This window comes from Anticarsia gemmatalis, chromosome 30, assembly GCF_050436995.1.
Source record: "Anticarsia gemmatalis isolate Benzon Research Colony breed Stoneville strain chromosome 30, ilAntGemm2 primary, whole genome shotgun sequence".
In the NCBI taxonomy this organism is placed as follows: domain Eukaryota; kingdom Metazoa; phylum Arthropoda; class Insecta; order Lepidoptera; family Erebidae; genus Anticarsia; species Anticarsia gemmatalis.
Window position 1 is genome coordinate 1,829,177 of NC_134774.1, and position 20,547 is coordinate 1,849,723.

Below are 20,547 nucleotides of genomic sequence, written 5' to 3' on the forward strand. Positions count from 1 at the left end.
AGAGGGGATCGGGGCATGAGGACGAGGGTGGCGACCCCATAAACTTGAACTTAAATTTCTACTGACCTCCCCTACACATAAATAATAAATTTATGTGTAGTAAAAATAATAATAATAAAATTGCGTCTTCTCAAAAACGCAAGATTAGGCCATAAGAAACGTTCATATCTGACGGAAGATGCGTCGGGCGTAACTTAATTTGTATGGGCTTCGCACCGACGCATCATCGGTCGAGTGTTTTTCTATACATTTGTCTGTTCGTCGCGCGACCGATAATACGCGACGTATGTTCCGTCAGATATGAACCTTTCCCTAAAAATGTAACATTTCAATGGACTACAAGTAAATAAAATAGTATTTGAAATATTGATAAAACGAATTTATTTTTGGATCACAATAAACTGGTTTGAACCTTGCACAGAGACAGGCTTTGCCGAATCTTTCCTTAATTATTAATAACGAATTAATAGAAGTCATACATACAAAACATCCCGCCATTTTGTTATAATGCAGACGGAAAGAGACAAAAAACATTGTTATATTATTATTTTATTATCTTAGTTGACAACTAATGTACGTTAATTTGATAGCCAGTATTTAATGTCGCTTTATCGTAACATATCAGCATAGTACAACTTAGTAGAGAGTCTTGTATGCAAGGTTCGCGGCTGTATACAACATACAGAATGTATAACATCAGTGACACGACTTATACAGCTGACGGTGACCTGTTTGATACAGATACTTAATTTTGTAAATACATAGTGTAAAAATCTAGATACATCGAGCATGCTAAGGTTCTCTACTAAGTTATCGGATATTTATAAGAAAGAACATTGCGTAACAATTAAATAGTTGTCAACTTAGATATACAATTAGCATGTAGATCTTAAAATATAACAAAAATACATACATACATGATAACACGCCTCTTTTCTTACAGGTGTAGGCACAACTTTCATAATATTCAGAAAAATATAACCAAAAAAGAGATGACGAACTTTTTGCGAGACAATTTTTGTAGGTTATAAAAAATATTAGACACTTTTTTTTTCTTTGCGCATTAAAAATATGACGATGATGACATTGAATTAAAATGCCTTTACGGATTGTATATTGTTTTTATATTTTTTAATTATAATTAATAAGTTACAAAGTTATGTAGATAATGCATTTAAATTAAGTCAACTATAATTAGCGAAAGAAAAAAATATGTATAACATTTTTTAACCATCTGACTGACAAATTCTTTTTTTAATTCTTCATCCCTTAATGAACATCGATATTTTTTTAAATTTTACATCTACAGAAGCTATTGCATTGAAATGAATTGTTATGGTAAAATAAATTAGTATTTATAATATTATATTTAAATTAATTAATATTTTTGAATGCTCGATAACTTCTGTGGGAGACTCGGCTTTCTGCTTTCAACAAATTGTAATAAGGATTTATTTCTATTAATTCGCCATTACGTTTTTTACAATAAACTTACAAATGGCAAGACATTATTATCTAATTTTTGAAAATTTTCCTATCTAGTAGAATTTGACTTAAAAACGTTTGGTATCTATAATATTGAGCTTATAAAATGTATTTTTAACGATTCTTAAACATTCATTCGCGTCACAACAAAGAACTTATTAAAAAAATGAATTAATTATTTACCGTCCTGCTATTGGGCAAGGGTCACCTCCCAGAATGAGGCACGAGTTTTGCCCATCCACAGCCTTGAGACCATATTATTATCATATTTATATTTTTTTTAAAGACAACTCCCGCATTTAAAATTGCTCTTGTGTCGTGGAGACTTTTACAAACATACAAACAACGGACACAAAGTACAACCAATCCCGAAACAATGAATTGTGGATCGCATAAATAAATATTCCGCTTGTGAATCGAACCTACGACCTCCCGACGCAAATTATGTAATTTGTGACGCGAAATAAATGTTTTTATACAAATTAAACTAATTTTAGCGTCTTGCGTTGTTTAAAAAATGCTCCATCTTTTTCTAACCCTATTTTTAAACCAAAATTAGTATAATTTGATAGAATCGTCATCAATCGTCGACTGAAACAAGAGAAGCAACAACACCGCCGAGGAACGTCGCCGGCGACATTTAAAGCCCTTCTCCCATTACGATACGCCCGCGCGACTCTAGTCTCGGAGACTAGTCGCCACGAAGTATCTCACATACATTTGTATGGAGACTAACAGTATCGTAATGTGAGAGCCAACAACTTTGCGATTTTGATGCGTCGTTTCTTTAAGCCAATGGCGGACGTATGTCAAAAATTAAGTTCGTTCAACAAATTTTGCTTATAGTTCCGATAGCAAAAACATATTTTTATGTACACTATCATATCTTCAATCGCACCTTTTAGGTTGTCGTATGGTTAGTGGTCAACCCAGTTTGAGAGGCGCCCGTAGCCAGTTGCGCTCACCGGTCGGTAAACGATCTGTGGGTTAAGCAAACCTTGGCGCGGTCATTCCATAGATGGGTGACCGCATAGTGGTTTTTGAACAGGGCGTCTCCGTGCTTCGGAGGGTACGTAAAAATTCGGTCCCGGTTGTTGTCGATTAAGATAACAGTCGTTAAGCCACGTCAAAGGCCTTCAGGCGGCTTGAACAACTTTGATACTAGGTTGACCACTAACCATACGACAAGAAGAAGAAGTGATCAACCTAGTGTCAAAGTTGTTCAAGCCCGAAAGGCCTTTGAACTGTTATCTTAATTGACAACAACCGGAACCGACTTCTAACGTGCCTTTCGAACCATGGAGACGCTCAGCTCAAATGACACTATGTGGCCACCCATCTAAAGGAAGTCCGAGCTAGGATTGCTAGACCAACTGGTGAGCACAACTAGCTATGAGCGTATGGGTAAGTCAATGATATTTTCATACAAAAAGTAAAATTGAAATATGACAGTGTATAATTATTCTGTAATTTTTGAACGAAGAAAATCCGCCACGGCATAGTCTTTTCCGTCGACGCTAAATTTATTATTTATTATACTACAAAACATGGCTTATTACTAAATCGACTATTTAAAACTAGTCGATTAACAAGCATTCTATTGGAACGAATTTAACTATAAATCGATTAAAAAATATTTCGTATGGTTAGAAGTATAATGGGCGCCTTTACACACACACTGTATCGCACGTTCTTAGTATCGTACAGTATTACGCGCGGGTGCGCAGCGCGCTCCGAGAGAGCGATTTTCTTCGCGGGCGCGGACAGATGAGCGCGGCGCGTGCTCTTTCCTTTCCCCTTACACGTGCGATTGTTGTTTCATGTGCGATAGAATGTGTGTGTAAAGAGGACTAATGTTTTACCAGTTTTATTTACACCAGCCAACGGTATAGGACTTTGTTTATAGTGTCGTGTGTACAATACACAGGTACACTCTCTATTACATCACTCTCATAGTCTGGTGGGACGGTAGACACGACCAGTGAGAGATCAGGCGCAAGGCCGACGATGACACGTGCTCTCCGAAGCACGGATTATTAAATTTAAACTATTACTGTCCCGATACTAAGCTACTAAGTCCAAAAATAACCAAGTAAGGAGACTTTATTTTTTCAAGAACTGTGTTAAACAACTGTCAGACATGTCATTCATCACGATGTTTTCCTTCACCGTTATAACAAGTGATCATTATTTCCAACCATACGAAATATTATTTGTATCGATTAAAGCAGTTGGAAAATCGACTAAAAATGTTAGTCGAATCGGGTGACTATAGGAATTTTATAGTAAGCTTTAATTTAAAATAAAAAATCCACACCATAAATGGTATTCTTCTTAAATAAATGAACAATGTTTTAGACTAGAATTAACTTAGACAATTCACCTTTTTAGTATACTCTGCAGTTGACTGTAGTGAGCAAATTGTCGCCAGCAATATTACTGGTTTGAATTTCAACTCCCGCACTAAGAATTGCTGTTGTGTCACGGGGACTTTGACAAACATAGAAACAACGGACACAAAGTACAACCAGACCCGAAACAATTATTTGTGGATAGCACAAATAATTGTTTCGTGTGGAAATCGAACGACCTCCCGACGCAATGGAAGCGGCGTGGCGACCTAAACCACTACGGACTCTTATGTTTTATTTGATGTCTTAATGGCTGTGTCTAAAGACCAGGATTAGAGGCTTACGATAGTTCCATAAAAACCCAAAATAATTTCCAAGTTTTCACCTACGAAACATACATTTTTAGTCTCAAATGTGATGTCTTGAGAATTGTCTGCCTGTAAGTCAGTCAGTCAATAGGTAAGCCATGCAAGCCTCGTGATACAACTGGGTGACAACTGGGAATTTCCTTCCCACATTTATTCCCAGTTGTCACCCCGGGGGACAGTGTTAGAGGGGACAACTGGGAATAATCCCTTTATCCCACAAAAAGGTCGTCTATTGGTCTTTAACTAGCGTTTATAGAAACCATAATATTGCAGCAATACCTTGCTTTATGATACCTACAGTCAACTACAGAATACCTTTAGAATTTAAGAGTATATAAACTCAAATTCTTTAATAACTAATAATAAATGTACATAAAATTGACAACTAACCAACTTTTTAAAACTCCGCGCCATATGCACGTGACAGTGTGTGTCTGTACTGTCATAGTGTCTGACACGCACACGTTGGCCCCAACGCTGGTACCAACGTTGGACTGCAAACTCTGCGTGCACACGTTAGCCCCGACGCTCGTACCAACGTTGGACTGTAAACTCTGCGTACACACGTTGGCCCCAACGCTCGAACCAACGTTGGACTGCAAACTAGTTCTGTCCCGTCAGATCGCGAGCGTTGGCGCAGATTCCTTTGATGAAAACGAGCCAGCCAACTACCCAACGCTCGCCCCAACGTTGGGACCAATGTCGTTTTTTAGACCCACACGTTAGACGAATGGCCGGTGGCCAGTTGGACTGTTAAACAAATGTGTTAGACACGGAGCGACTTTAAAACTAAATTATAACAATCTTTTAATTAATATAACGTAATATTTATAATGCTTATTGCATTTTTTAACTAAAGTAAACTCGATTTTTGTAAATGCATCTTTTACATACATACAAACATACATAGAATCACGCCTTTTTCCAACGTTAGTAAGCAGAGACCGAAGAAGAATCTTTTGGAGTCGCGTGTGATTCAAAATTGTATAGTAATTTGACTATAAGACTAGGGTATGTCCTTGATCCTTATTTTACCGACATAAAGCAGATTTTTTCCATTAGTGAAAAATATTGACCGAAAATTTGGTAATTTTTGACAGATTTTCTAAACATATTTTTAAACTCGTGTCTGTCTTTAGGTAAAGGACCCGAACGTGGGAGGGGTTAGGCCTTGATTCTAAACTGACCACGTGTGGATTGGGGACTTTGTACACCCTCAAGAAATGTATTAAATTACGTCATATTATCTGTCAAAAATAACCAGATTAAATGAATTAAAATCGCGCAGTCCCATTGCGGGTAGGCAGAGACAAAAGAACGTCACTTGATACGATTCCTACAAACTTATTTCGCTTCATTTACATGCATATTGTATGAAAATTTACGTCCAAAGTTATTTTAACTTGTTAAAACATTCTTCTAGACCTTTCTATAAAAAAATGTAATGCTCTCCTAGTTTAAAATATGCGTATAAAAGATGCATTTAAAAATCCAAGTTTAATATTAACAAATAAAGAATATTTACATTAACAAAGAAATAGAAGAAAATGCGTATTAACAAAATTTTATAAAACGAAAAACTTGTGATAACTAAAAATTCCTTATTTTAACGAAAAGCAAATATTTATAACACCATTTTAAAATCCCAGTGCGAAATAAAAAGCATTAAATTATATACAGAAAAAAAATCTACAACTAAATTAAAGTTACCATAGGAAAAAAATAAAAATAGTACTTTTTTTAAATTAATAGTATGGCAACACCCATAAATTGCACCAAAAAGAAACGATGACACATAATGGAGATCATTCAAGTCAAAATATTATAACGACAAGATTTTTAACAAGAAATTATTACTATTTCATCACTTTTTAATCGTAGGGCAATATTTTTCACATAAGGCGTTTATTTGGCAATATCTTTCAATTACTTATATACAGTCATGAGGAGCTCGTGGCTTAGTTAACAACAGCCGCGCGGATCGATCTCTAAGGTTAAGCCACACTTGCCGAGGTTGTTTTGTGGATGGGTGACCATCTTATACATATCGAGTTCCTCCGTGTTTCGGAAGGCACGTTAAATTGTGGGTCCCGGCGGTCATTTGCGAAGATCTTTGAGTCGTTAACAGTAGTCAGAAGCTTTAAGGCTGACAACCAGTCTTACTGAAGGGTATCGTGTTATAACCCAGGTAACTGTGTTGTGGAGGTCTGGTAGGCAGTCGCGTAAACACAGCTTATCCTCAGAGATCGATCCGCGCGGCTGTTGTCAACTAGCCACGAGCTCTTCTCGTATATAAATGTTTAAGTCATTTTAATATTTATGCTTATAATTGTGTATAAACACATTAAGAATTAAGGCAAATGTGCCATATTATGAGCCAAATAAACGACGAACGCGACGCGACTGGCCTCGAAATATAAACTTTTAAAACTCTCGCGTCCGGCTTTTGACATCTACATAGGACATGTAGTTATTGCTTTGCGTGGCATTTCTAATGCCTGGTTTCTTTGTACATTTAGCGGTAGTTTATCTATACAATAGCTTTTTATATAAGTTTAAACGCTATTGAATAGAACTACCGCTAAAAGTACCCCAGAATCCGGGGGTTAAATGAATAGACTCAAAAATTGCCCTACAAAAAGTACTAAAACAGTAATGTTCTTTTAATCAAGGAGGAGACCAATTTTAAATGGTTTTTACATTGAAATTAACAAATATTTTGTTTAATAATAACTGAATTTGATTTTACAAACATACAAACAACTAACCTTACCGATCGGCTACGGCGGCCAATTTAATTTAAACCAGCCAACTGTGCAGGACTTTGTTTATAGTGTCCAAGTGTGTGCACAATACACAGGTACACTCTCTATTCCATCACTCTCATAGTCCGGTGAGACACGACCAGTGAGAAGTCAGGCGCAGGATTAACTTTATGTGCTCTCGGAGGCATAAAGGTTTACAACCTCAACTTCCTAACTCTTCAATCACGATTTTTACTAACTTGTAAAGGATGTCCCACTGCTGGGCAAGAATCTCTTTCTGTATTGAGAGAGAGGTTAGGCCTTGAGTCCACCACGCTGGCCAACTGCGGGTTGGGGACTTTGCATGCCCTCAATAAGTTTGTTTAGAAATTTTTAGGCAAGTATGATTTCAACACGATGTTATGTAACTTCTTATCTTGTGGGGAAGTTGTTATGTTAGCCATTATTGTCCCACTGCTGGGCAAGGGTCTTCTTCCTATTTGAGGGAGTGGTTAGGCCTTAAGTCCACCACACTGACCAAGTGCAGGTTGGGAATGGTTATCATAACGGTAGGCAGAGACTAAGGAATGGTTATAAATAAATAAATTTAACCCATTAATGTCCCACTGCTGGGCAAGGGTCTCCTCCCGAAATGAGGGAGGGGTTAAGCCTTGAGTCCACCACGCTGGCCAAGTGCGGGTTGGGGACTTTGCATGCCTTCAATAAATGTATTAAACAAATTTTAGGCATGCAAGGTTTTCTCACGATGTTTTCCTTCACTGAATGGTTATATTGTAGGTAAAATCTCAATTCAGTTTTATTTAAACAAAAAATCTGTATTTTTATAAAAAATCTAGGAACAATCGAGTGGCAAAAATCTATATTTTGACTAGTTACAAAACCTGCAAAGCCGTCAAACGAATATGAACAAATAAAAAAAAATAGCACCGCGTTTACGAAAAAACAAAACATTTTTTTCACATTGCAACATTCTTACCTATAACTTTTAACTGGCAACATTGCTAGACAGAAAATTTAAAAATCCTTATTACACTAAATATAGAAGTGGCTAATTCTAAGAAAATCTTTAATTTTAATGTTGTTTTTTTTTTAGAAAAATGACGATTTTTTTTACTTTTCACTAATTACTTAAACTTTTTTTGTACTTGTAAATGCCGAACCTTATTTTTTTCATTCAATATCTAGGTACATAGGTGTGCTTTTGAAAATATAAATATATATAAATTTTGAGATTCTTTAAAGTCCAATTCAGACGATTTTATCAAATTTAGTACCACCTTTAACAATTTCTTAGAAATTTTGATAATTACCAATCCAAAAAAATAAAGATCAGATTTTTTTATCGCACCTCAGTCTTTGCTACATATTCGGTTCAGAATTTATCGGCCTAGCCGGGCGGCAAAACCGAATATGTGTACAGTTGCCGCCAAATAACTTAAACAATTTCGCTATATCATAGGGAACGATTTCTAGCTCCGCTTTGAAAGAATAGCAGAGTGCGGCTAGGGCTATAGCGCTTCGATCGCTTGTTTGGTAGAACAGTCAACCGAGAGTCCTCTGCACTGAGTCTACGTTTAGTTTGCTTTTTAAAATAACTTCTTGTGTTCAAGTTGTTTGGCGTCACCTATAATAGGCATAAAGGCATTTTAAATATGAATATATTACATTTTACATAACATAAAATAAAGTCTGACAACCAGTCTTACCGAAGGGTATCGTGTTATAACCCAGGTAACTGTGTTGTGGAGGTCAGATAGACAGCCGCTCCATGTAAAAATCTGGTATTCAGCTGCATCCGGTGAGACTGGAAGCCGACTCCAACATAGTTTGGAAAAAAAGCTAAACTGATGTTTACTAAATAATGCCTTTTCCTATAGGCAGAGACCAAAGAACGTCACTTGGTACGATCCTTACAAACTTCCCTTGCTTCATTCACATACATAAATGTTGTCATACAGGACCGCCGGTTACGAGTAGCACCTGACCTTTTCAAACAATTTTAAAGTCACATGGACCGTCGAGAAATTTTGAAATAAAAAACACACCTATGTGCCGTGCCATCTTTTTCTAATACTACATCACATTGCGCCGAACAATCACAGTTATTTTTCAACCCTGACAACACTGGCGTCACTGCTGTCAAACTAATGTCAAATGTCAAAAATTTTGACAGGTTAATTTTTTTTTTCAAGTCCTTTGACATGAAAGGAATACGTGTTGTACAGATTTTGCGTTTGCGTTAACCGGGAATCAAATCCGGGAGTTAATGGTTAGCTTAACTAGAAACTTAGTAGTCTTTTAAGTATGTTTTAAAAACATTAACTAATTTAAGATTCATAACTTAAAATGTTGCTTTATCCTGAACTGGGAATTGAACCCGGGACTTAGTGGTCAGTAAGTCAATTGTTTTTAAAACATACACACAACATACATTATACAACATTAACTTTTGGCTTTATCCGAACTGGGAACCAAACCTGCGACTTCACGATCAGTATTTCTATAAACCATAGTGGTAATAACAACAGCAACTATCAAGCGACTTGAAAAAACCTGACTTTAAATATCCAAATAATCTTTCAGTTTAAAATTGCATTTTTTAATAATTACTAATTACGGTGGTCAATTAATTTAATTTGATACAAACAATGACGCCCAAACACTAACAACTTGCCAGATTTAAAATATTACTAAGTATTTTTTTTTTGAGTTGGCAACACTTTCGAACTGTGTTAGACAACTGTCAGACATGTCATTCATCACGATGTTTTCCTTCACCGTTATAACAAGTGATCATTATTTATAATTATACAACAATATTATATATATGTAATTGATTTATACATACATAAGAGCAAATTTTGATTGTTAACCGACTTGAAAAAAAGGATGATGTTCTCAATATAAGGTTTTTACTTAGTAATATTTTAAATCTGACTAACACATCCTTCCCAATCTATCATATCGCCGAAACGTTAATTTTTTCAATAATAATAATAAAAATTACCAAAATCTTCAAAACTAGCAAATATTATAAACTATTTTCTTTTCATTTTTAAAAAACATTATTTTTAATATTAAAATGTCGAACGGCAGCCATTTATTTTTTAGGAGAAATTGGTATTTTTAAATTGGCAACACTAACACCTTAGGACCAACAATAAAAAAGGTAATTTTAATGGCAACACTGGTGCCTTAATATCATGAAAAAAAACCTAAAATTTTTACATTAAAAAGTAATTAATTTTAAGTTAAATATAACTCAATAATTACTCAAAAAATTTCGAACTCTCAGGCATGCAATGTTGCATCACGATGTTTTCCTTCACCGTTATAACAAGTGATCATTATTTATAATACACACATAACTTGGAAAAGTCATTATTGCCTAGGGTTCGAACCTGCAACCACTTGCGTGGGAGGTACCAACTCATACGGCTAATTTACTAATTTTACTGCCATTTTCTATAGAATATTATTTATATATAAAAATGAATTGCTGTTCGTTAGTCTCGCTAAAACTCGTGAACGGCTGTACCGATTTGGCTAATTTTGGTCTTGAATTATTTGTGGAAGTCCAGAGAAGGTATAAAAGGGGAATAAATTTGAAAATGCGCGGTATTAAATCAAGAAAGCGTGAGCGGAGCTGCGCGGGTCAGCTAGTCTTTATATATATAATTCTTCTGTAAGTGTGTATGTCACTGAACTTCTCTTAAACGACTGGACCGATTTTGATGAAATTTTTTGTGTGTGTTCAAGGGGATCTGAGAATAGTTTAGATTCACAATTTTGTCCGCTGGACAATATTTTTTAAATTATTTTTTACAAATTAAAGACGTGTAGACAGGACAACGTCTGTCGGGTCAGCTAGTTTTAGTATATAAATGGCATACCGTTCGTGGACATTACCGATCTAATTTTCTCGTTGCTCAGTGGACTGTTTTGATTCATTGTGGGACATTGTCATGTGACGCCTGAAACAAATAAATAAATATTATTAGACAACTCACACACGGTCATCTGATTCCAAACTAAGCAGAGCTTGTACTGTAACCAAATAACTGATAAACATACTTATATATACACTACCAGCGCAACTTCGCTTGCGTCACTTATGAGAGAATGGGTCTGTATTTTCCCCGTTTTTGTAACATTTTTTACTCGTACTCTGCTCCTATTGGTCGTAGCGTGATGATATAAAGCCTATAGCCTAAGCTTTCTCGATAAATCGGCTATCTAACATTGTGACCAGTAGTTCCTGAGATTAGCGCGTTCAAACAAACAAGCAAACAAACTCTTCAGCTTTATAATATTAGTATAGATAGTACGGATTCGTACGCGAGTCCGACTCGCACTTTGCCGATTTTTTTTATAAATCCGTTTTGTAGTTTGGTGCATGACAGAATAACAAACATCCAACCAAATATCCAAAAGTCTGTTTGTCTGTCTTTCATGCCTAAACCACCGATTTCGATAAAATTTTGTACAAAGACAGTTTGAGACTCGATAAATTACAAAATATCGTTTTTTATTCTGGAAATCATGTGGTACACAAGTAACGAATATAAACACAATCCTAACTAGTTTCAAACAAGTATGGTATAAATGTTCTCACCGTAACCCCCTTCCCCCTCTAAAGGTGAGACTGCACAGCGCACAGCTCTTCCACTCGAGCCCTTTAGAGGGAGTCTTCTCTTTGTCTTCTTGCTTCTGTTCTGTGCTCTTCTTGTCTTTGGGCGAACGCTTCTCTTGATGCAGTTTCGGTTTCAGATCTGTGGATAAAAGTTGTTACTATTATATTGGAGGCGCCCATAGCCAGTTGTGCTTGCCCGTCGGTAAATGATCTGTGGGTTAAGCAACCGTTGGCGCGGTCATTCCATAGATGGGTGACCACGGGTGTGGGGGGGGGGGAGAACTCTTTTATGACACTTGAGCTGTATGACACTAACACTTAGGGGGGTCTTTTAACCACCTTTCGGGGAATATGACACTGTGGGGGGTCGTTTAACCACACTTTGGGAGCTCTGACACTGTGGGGGTTTTATAAAAACACACTTTGGGGGCTATGACACTATGTGGGGGGTCGTTTAACCACACTTAGAGAGGAGCTATTATTACAACACTTGGGAGGTCTCATAACACACTAGGGCTCAGTATAAAGGCACTGGGAGGCTACACAAGGTTGACTGACCTCTAGTGAGTATGACAATGGTACGCCCATGACTCGCGAGCCGTGTGACGCTTAGGGAGGCTATTGCTCTCTCTAGCTAGGTTGAGAGCTCTAACACTCTTGGGGGGGGGGGACTTGACACACTAAGGGGGGTCACTTAACACACTAGGGCTCAGTATAAAGCCACTGGGAGGCTACACAAATGTGACTGACCTCTAGTGAGTATGACAATGTTGGGCACGCCCATGACCCGCTCGTCGTGGTCGCCCTTGCTGTCCACCTCCACGATGCGGCTCAGAGGCACGGCCTCGTCGCTCGAGCCCTCCGTGTCGCTGCCGCCGCGGGCCGTCTGACGCTTTTTAACGCGTTTTCTGAAACTAAAGCAAAATAATATTGTATAAAACACACGATTCCAGATCAAAACAGACCAACAGAATATAAGAAAGAAAAGAAATTACCCTCCAACAGTTCTATTAAGTCAATATACTTGTAAAAGATACTAACTACATCTAACGAAACCAACTTGAACTAGCACGAATCTTAACCTAAATGTAAACAAAACATCAACGCCATCTACCGAAACTTACTGAAACTATTATGATACACACTAACGCCATCTAGCGAAAACACTTGGAACTAGCAAGAAAGTCATCATATTTCTGTGTGAAAAAGGACGTAAGCGACGCGACATTGTTGTCGCTTACGTCAGACTCACCGTTTCCTGGGTCGTTTGCACACGACTGGTGTCTTCTTGGTGCCGAGCTCCTCATTGTTGTTTATGTTGATGTACTTCTCGCACGCGGCGGTGCGTCTCTCCGCCTCCGTGCTGCTGGAGAGCGAGTCTCACTGTTCTACTAACTACATAGTACTTATACACACACACTAGTAGCTCAAAGAGACCACATCCAGACCAGGAACACCGCAAGTCAACTACACTCGAAACTACCCCTCAACGCAATCAGATACTAACACCATTTAACGAAACTTACTGAAACTATTATGACACACACTAACGCCATCTACCGACACTTAATGAAACTATTATGAATCCCACTAACGCCATCTAGCAAAAACACTTGAAACTAGCAAGAAAGTTATCAATTGCCTCATTATCCGTGTCCAAAAGGTCTTAAGTGCCGTTACGTTAGTGTCACTTACGACGTATGACTCACCGTTTCCTGGGTCGTTTGCACACGACCGGTGTCTTCTTGGTGCCGAGCTCCTCATTGTTGTTTATGTTGATGTACTTCTCGCACGCGGCGGTGCGTCTCTCCGCCTCCGTGCTGCTGGAGAGAGAGTCTCACTGTTCTACTAACTACATAGTACTTATCACACACACTAGTAGCTCAAAGAGACAATATACAGGCCAGGAACACTGCGAGTCTAGTAACTACATTCAAAACGACCCCTCAACACAATCAGATACTAACACCATTTAACGAAACTTACTGTAACTATTATGACACACACTAACGCCACCTAGCGAAAACACTTGGAACTAGCAAGAGAGTCATCATATTTCTGTAAAGAAAAGGACGTAAGCGACGCGACATTGCTGTCGCTTACGACGTATAACTCACCGTTTCCGGGGTCGCTTGCACACGACAGGAGTCTTCTTGGTGCTGAGCTCCTCATTGTTGTTTATGTTGATGTACTTCTCGCACGCGGCGGTGCGTCTCTCGGCCTCCGTGCTGCTGGAGAGCGAGTCTGACTGTTCTACTAACTACATAGTACTTATAACACACAGACACTAACATCTCAAAGAGACCATATATAGACCAGGAACACTGCAAGTCAAGTACCTACACTCGAAACGACCACTCAACGCAATCAGATACTAACGCCATCTCACTATACAAACACGAATCTAGACCTAAATATAAACAAACATCAACGCCATCTACCGACACTTACTGAAACTATTATGAATCACACTAACGCCATCTAACGAAAACACTTGGAACTAGCAAGACTGCTGACAATTTACATCATGTTCCCGTGTGAAAAAGGTCATAAGTATCACTACAGTAGTGTCGCTTACGACGTATGACTCACCGTTTCCTGGGTCGTTTGCACACGACTGGAGTCTTCTTGGTGCTGAGCTCCTCATTGTTGTTTATGTTGATGTACTTCTCGCACGCGGCGGTGCGTCTCTCCGCCTCCGTGCTGCTGGAGAGGGAGTCTCACTGTTCTACTAACTACATAGTACTTATCACACACTAGTAGCTCAAAGAGACCACATACATATAGACCAGGAACACTGCGAGTCAAGTAACTACACTCGAAACGACACCATAACGCAATCAGATACTAACGCCATCTAGCGAACCTTACTGAAACTATTATGATACACACTAACGCCAACTAGCGAGAACACTTGCAACTAGCAAAAAAGTTATCAATTGCCTCATTATCCGTGTCCAAAAGGTCTTAAGTGCCGTTACGTTAGTATCGCTTACGCAAACTCACCGTTTCCTGGGTCGTTTGCAGACGACCGGAGTCTTCTTGGTGCTGAGCTCTTCATTGTTGTTGATGTTGATGTACTTCTCGCACGCGGCGGTGCGTCTCTCCGCCTCCGTGCTGCTGGAGAGGGAGTCCGACTGTTCTACTAACTACATAGTACTTATACACACACTAGTAGCTCAAAGAGACCACATATAGACCAGGAACACTGCGAGTCAAGTTACTACACTTTAAACGAGCTCTCAACACAACCAGATACTAACACCTTTTAACGAAACTTACTGAAACTATTATGACACACACTAACGCCATCTACCGACACTTACTGAAACTATTATGAAACACACTAACGCCATCTAGCGAAAACACTCGGAACTAGCAAGACAGCTGACAATTTTCATCATGTTTCTGTGTGAAAAAGGACGTAAGTATCACTACCGTAGTGTCGCTTACGACGTATGACTCACCGTTTCCTGGGTCGTTTGCACACGACTGGAGTCTTCTTGGTGCTGAGCTCCTCATTGTTGTTTATGTTGATGTACTTCTCGCACGCGGCGGTGCGTCTCTCCGCCTCCGTGCTGCTGGAGAGGGAGTCTCACTGTTCTACTAACTACATAGTACTTATCACACACACTAGTAGCTCAGACTAACCACATATAGACCGAGAACACTGCGAGTCAAGTAACTGTTCTACACTCTAAACGAGCTCTCAACACAATCAGCTACCAACGCCATCTAGCGAAACTTACTGAAACTATTATGACACACACTAACGCCATCTAGCGAAAACACTCGGAACTAGCAAGAAAGTCATCATATTTCTGAGTGACAAAGGACGTAAGTATCACTACAGTAGTGTCGCTTACGCCAAACTCACCGTTTCCTGGGTCGTTTGCAGACGACTGGAGTCTTCTTGGTGCTGAGCTCCTCATTGTTGTTTATGTTGATGTACTTCTCGCACGCGGCGGTGCGTCTCTCGGCCTCCGTGCTGCTGGAGAGCGAGTCTGACTTGTCGCACGCAAAGAGGTCCGTCTCATTGCTTAACTCGTTGCTGTCTATTTGGTCGCTGGAACAAAATGTCGTATTGTTAGTGCTAGAACCACCTCGGCTATCTATCTATTAGGTCAGGGAATTTTTTTCGCATTATAGTATGTATGAACTTGTAATAAAATCTTTTCTATATACAAACAAGCTCGATATTTGGGTTCCTAACGTGCTCGTTCTTCGTGATTCTGAAGCCAAAGAGATTTTATTATTAGTTCGTTTACGACGGTGGGGCGCAACAAGCCTGTGATTTTTAGGGCTCCACACCCAAAGTGTAAAACTGGACCCTATTACAAAGCCTCCGCTGTCTGTCTGTCTGTCTCCAGGCTGTATCTCATTAACCGTGATAGCTAGTGATGTATTTTCGTTGCCGCTATATCAACAGATACTAAATTTATATTAATAAATATAAGGGGGTCCCCATACAATAAACGTGTTTTTTTCGTATTTTTTTGGTACGGAACCCGTGCGCGAGTCCAACTCGCACTTGGCCGGTTTTTTTATTCATAACTAGTCCCATGTAACAGGGGGCGAGGTTATTGCCATATACCGGACACGTGACCAAACTACGATCTTCTACCGAGAATATAGACTGTATCTCGAGAGTAACCGAGTGATCAGAAGTTTTTTACACTGCCGACCGCGCCACAGAGGCAGTCATTAATATCAGTCATTATTAAAGATATATATTCCTTTTTATATATTAATAAATAACATTTTCCTGGAACGAAAAGCAAACAGAAAGGCCCCGATAAAACCAGTATATACCTTGAATTAAATAAATTAAATTGACGTCATAACTTAATTACATATATACATAGTATGTAATTAAATTATGTTTCGGAAAGCACGTTAAATTGTGGGTCCCGGTTGTCATTTTCGAAGATCTTTGACAGTCGTTAACAGTAGTTAGAAGCTTGAAAGTCTGACAACCAGTCTTACCGAAGAGTATCGTGTTATAACCCAGGTAACTGTGTTGTGGAGGTCAGATAGACAGTCGCTGCATGTAAAATACTGGTATTCAGCTGCATCCGGTGAGACTGGAAGCCGACTCCAACATAGTTGGAAAAGGGTAGACTGATGATATACATAATATCACACCTGTTATACCCGTAGGTGTATCGCACAAATAATTTGTGGAGGAACGAGGTGATCATGTTCCTCTAACACAAAGGGAGGATCCTCCGACCAGGCGAGGTGATCATGCCTGGTGGGCCTGGGCTGCCCGACTGTTGTAGTCGGGAACTTGTATATATAGTCAGTTGCAGTGCAAACTTCGATAGCGCGATTCAAGACGTGTGACGTCAGTCACATTGCGCGGGTCCTAGTAGATGTCACTGTATGTAGCGATCCGCTTCAAATTGTTCCGTGAGGGTATCGAACCCACGACCTCCCGACGCAATGGTAGCGGCGTGGCGTCCTAAACCACTGCGCAAAGGAGGCAGTCAGTCAAATGTTATGTATGAACTAAAATGAAACACGTCACATATAATTAATATTTATATATAAGTATTTTAGGAAAATCCTTGTACATTAATGCGACCAGAACATTCGTGTGTTTTAATTTAATTTCACATTAACATACATGCATATTATAATCACATTATTTGGTATAAAACATTTATATTTATTTTGTACGGTTCATACGTAATCATACATACATTCATAGAATCACGCCAACTTCCCATAGTACCCGCTCTCTCTTTAAAAATACAACTCCCGCACTAAGAATTGCTCTTGTGTCGCGGGGACTTTTATAAACATACAAACAACGGACACAAAGCACAACCAGACCCGAAACAACCCGTGTGGGAATCGAATCCCCGACTTCCCGACGTAATGGTAGCGGCGTGGTGACCTTAACCACTGCGCCACGGAGGCAGAGGCCCATAGGGGTAAGCAGAGACCAGAGAACGCCACTTGGTACGATCCTTACAAACTTCCCTTGCTTCATTCACATACATACATCTTATAGGGTACTATGCACCTGACCTATTTGTATGACATCATATTCATATTAATCATATTTGGATGGGTATTTCTCACTTAATAAAGCCAAAATGACTGAACAGATTTTGATAAAATTTGATACGCAGATAGTTTATAACCTGTATTGTCGCATTATTTGATATTGGTTATCAATTCAGTTTCTAACTCGGGGCTGACCAACAGACAGAGTTCCATATTTATAGCATTAATATGGAAAAGACCCATCTACATAATATCCTCAATCAAATAGCTTACTGTACAGACCTACTGCGGTTAACACGGTACACTATGAGTAAACCTTGAACATTTAAACTATAATATAAGTATAGAGAACGTAATAATAGTGTTTAATTCGTCACAGCTTTCTGATAACGTTAATAGAAATTATTTCAGGTGTAACTTTATTATTATAAACGCTTTTTAAAAGGCTATTTTTTTTTCATATATACATAACTAGCCGACCCGCGCAACTTTGCTTGCGTCACCTAAGAGAATGGGTCATAATTTTCCCCGTTTTTGTTACATTTTTCGTTGCTACTCCACTCCTAATGACCGTAGCGTGAGGGTATATAGCGTATAGCCTTCCTCGATAAATGGGCTATCTAACACTGAAAGAATTTTTCAATTCGGACCAGTAGTTCCTGAGATTAGTGCGTTCAAACAAACAAACTCTTCAGCTTTATAATATAGTATAGATATAGTATAGATAATATAGTATAGATATCACACCTTTTTCTCACTTGAGCAGGCAGAGACAAAATAAAGCTACTTGGTACGATCCTTACAAACTTCCCTTGCCTCATTCACATACATACATGTTGTCATACAGGACCACCGGTTATGAGTATGCATCTGACCTTATTGCAAGACATTGATAATATGATCTTTGTATGTCTTTCTAGCTTGTTCACGGAACTACTGGTCCGATTTAAAAAATTCTTTCAGTGTTAGATAGCCCATTTAATTGAGGAAGGCTATAGGCTATATATAATCACACTACGACCAATAGGAGCTGAGTACCAGTAAAAAATGCATCTCTTATGTGACACAAGCAAAGTTGCGCTGGCCTTTGACATGGCTTAACAACTGTTATCTTAATTGACAGCAACCGGGACCGACTTTTTACGTGCCCTCCGAAGCACGGAGACGCTCAGTTCAAATACCACTATGCGATCACCCATCTATAGAATAACCGCGCCAACGGTTGCTTAACCCACAGATCGTTTACCGACCGGTGAGCACAACTAGCTATGAGCGCCTCATATAATAGATGGTAAGTCTATTGCCATTTCCAGGTACACTACTGAACTCCAGTCTGCTAATAAGAAATATTCTATATTAAATTAGTAACTGACCCATAGTACTATGTCAGACTCAGGAACATACATCGAGACCTTATATGATCAATCGGACACACATATTAATTTGGACAATATTCATAACTTTTAAATGTTGCATGTTTACTGTATCATGGCCTGCGACCACTGTGAGTGCAACCTGCGCCTAAATGTTAGGCATTTTGAGGTAAAATATGTGTTCGCGTGAATTCCTGTATTCTATTATACATTGGACAATATTAGTTGAAAGTAATATAAGAACCAACAGAAATTAACTAACATATCAGGCTGTTATTTTTTTCAAATATAACAATTTCTTATCAAATTGATATATAAAAGCAGTCTTTAACATATCTATATACTTATAAATTCTATAATTAAACACAAGATAATATAATTCAAGGAGAACACAGCGAAAAGAAACTCAAGGCCATTTGAAACAAACAATTCAGTATTTACCGACTATTCATACAAAATCCTGTTTGCAGAATTAATTTTTCAATTAAAAATGCTTTTAATAACACGTTATAACTAATATTTGTTACTGGTTGGTAATAAATAGCAACAGTATTGACATTAAGTGAAAAAAAAAGTTAGTTAAAAATGTCAACGACTTACCTATGGTCTGAGAGCTCACTCTGGCCAGCAGATTCTAGTTTCTTTATTTGAAATGTTATATTTATCCTTTTGTATATCTCTTCTGTGATATTACGACATTTTTCATACTTTGGGTTGAGGCCCTGACTATGGGTAGCCCAAACATCTTTGTTTTCCTCTACAGTAGACATTTTGTGTAAATTTCACAACTTACAAGACTCTTATTGGATAACTAGTGGCGTTTTCTTGTTCCGCAGACCATTTAGACGGTTTTCACGACGATAGTTAAGCAATACAGCCATATTCGTGGCGAAAAACTGATAAAATAAAGTTACGAAATTGTAATGTTCCTTCTCTCTGAATTCTGACTGGAATATACTCGTATGACCACTTTTCCCACTTTTACCTAACAAAGAACGGTTCACAAAGGCTTCGGCACACCTTAAATTCTGCTTTCAAGTGTTTTCCGCGGTAAAATCACGTTGTAACACCGAGAAATAGCGAAACACCAAACAAAGGACACTATTTCAACATTTTTATGGCGCTATAAAGCCGTCACAAGCACAGATATTTGCAATTAAATTACTCTGGACACGAAATAAGCTCTAAGACTAGATAAAATTATGGTTGTTGCTATCAACGTAGTACTATAACACTAATTAAACAAATAACAATAAAAATAAAAACTAAGTTGCCTTCCGGCTTTTTTTTTCTAAATATCTTGACGTTTTTAATATAGTGTTGCTGCTTGTTTGATTAATTGCACATAATTTTAATATAATTTTTACCATAGACAAGCTTATTTTTATTTGGAACAATGAGATCACGAGCCCCTTTGGTAGATTTGGATATTTTACCTTAGGCAACACTGCAATAGTGCTGCGATCATGAGGGAATCAGTTGGATCTTGTACCTAACTGAATAATAGCGTGTATCATACAATAAATATTGAATTTGAATTACCTAGGTACTCAACAT

At 38.3% G+C, this 20,547-nt stretch overlaps 1 protein-coding gene across 1 annotated transcript; it reads right to left on the bottom strand.

Moving 5' to 3' along the window:
• Window positions 1–357: 357 nt before the first annotated feature.
• Window positions 358–20,295, bottom strand: LOC142985424 (uncharacterized). The gene is made up of 5 exons (XM_076133584.1): window positions 19,591–20,295; window positions 15,480–15,668; window positions 12,353–12,516; window positions 11,585–11,741; window positions 358–10,943 (listed from the first exon to the last, which is right to left on the bottom strand). The coding sequence occupies exons 1-5, from the start codon at window positions 19,758–19,760 to the stop codon at window positions 10,883–10,885; spliced, it is 741 nt and encodes a 246-aa protein (XP_075989699.1). The 5' UTR covers window positions 19,761–20,295; the 3' UTR covers window positions 358–10,882.
• Window positions 20,296–20,547: the final 252 nt, after the last annotated feature.

Excerpts from the sequence above, each read along its gene's own strand:
- LOC142985424 (XM_076133584.1), bottom strand. The coding sequence starts at position 19,760 with ATGTCTACTGTAGAGGAAAACAAAGATGTTTGGGCTACCCATAGTCAG. Across the intron at positions 12,517-15,479 it reads TGCAAACGACCCAGGAAACG|TTTCAGAAAACGCGTTAAAA; the intron begins GTGAGTTTGGCG and ends ATTTTGCTTTAG. Across the intron at positions 11,742-12,352 it reads CATTGTCATACTCACTAGAG|ATCTGAAACCGAAACTGCAT; the intron begins GTCAGTCACATT and ends TTTTATCCACAG.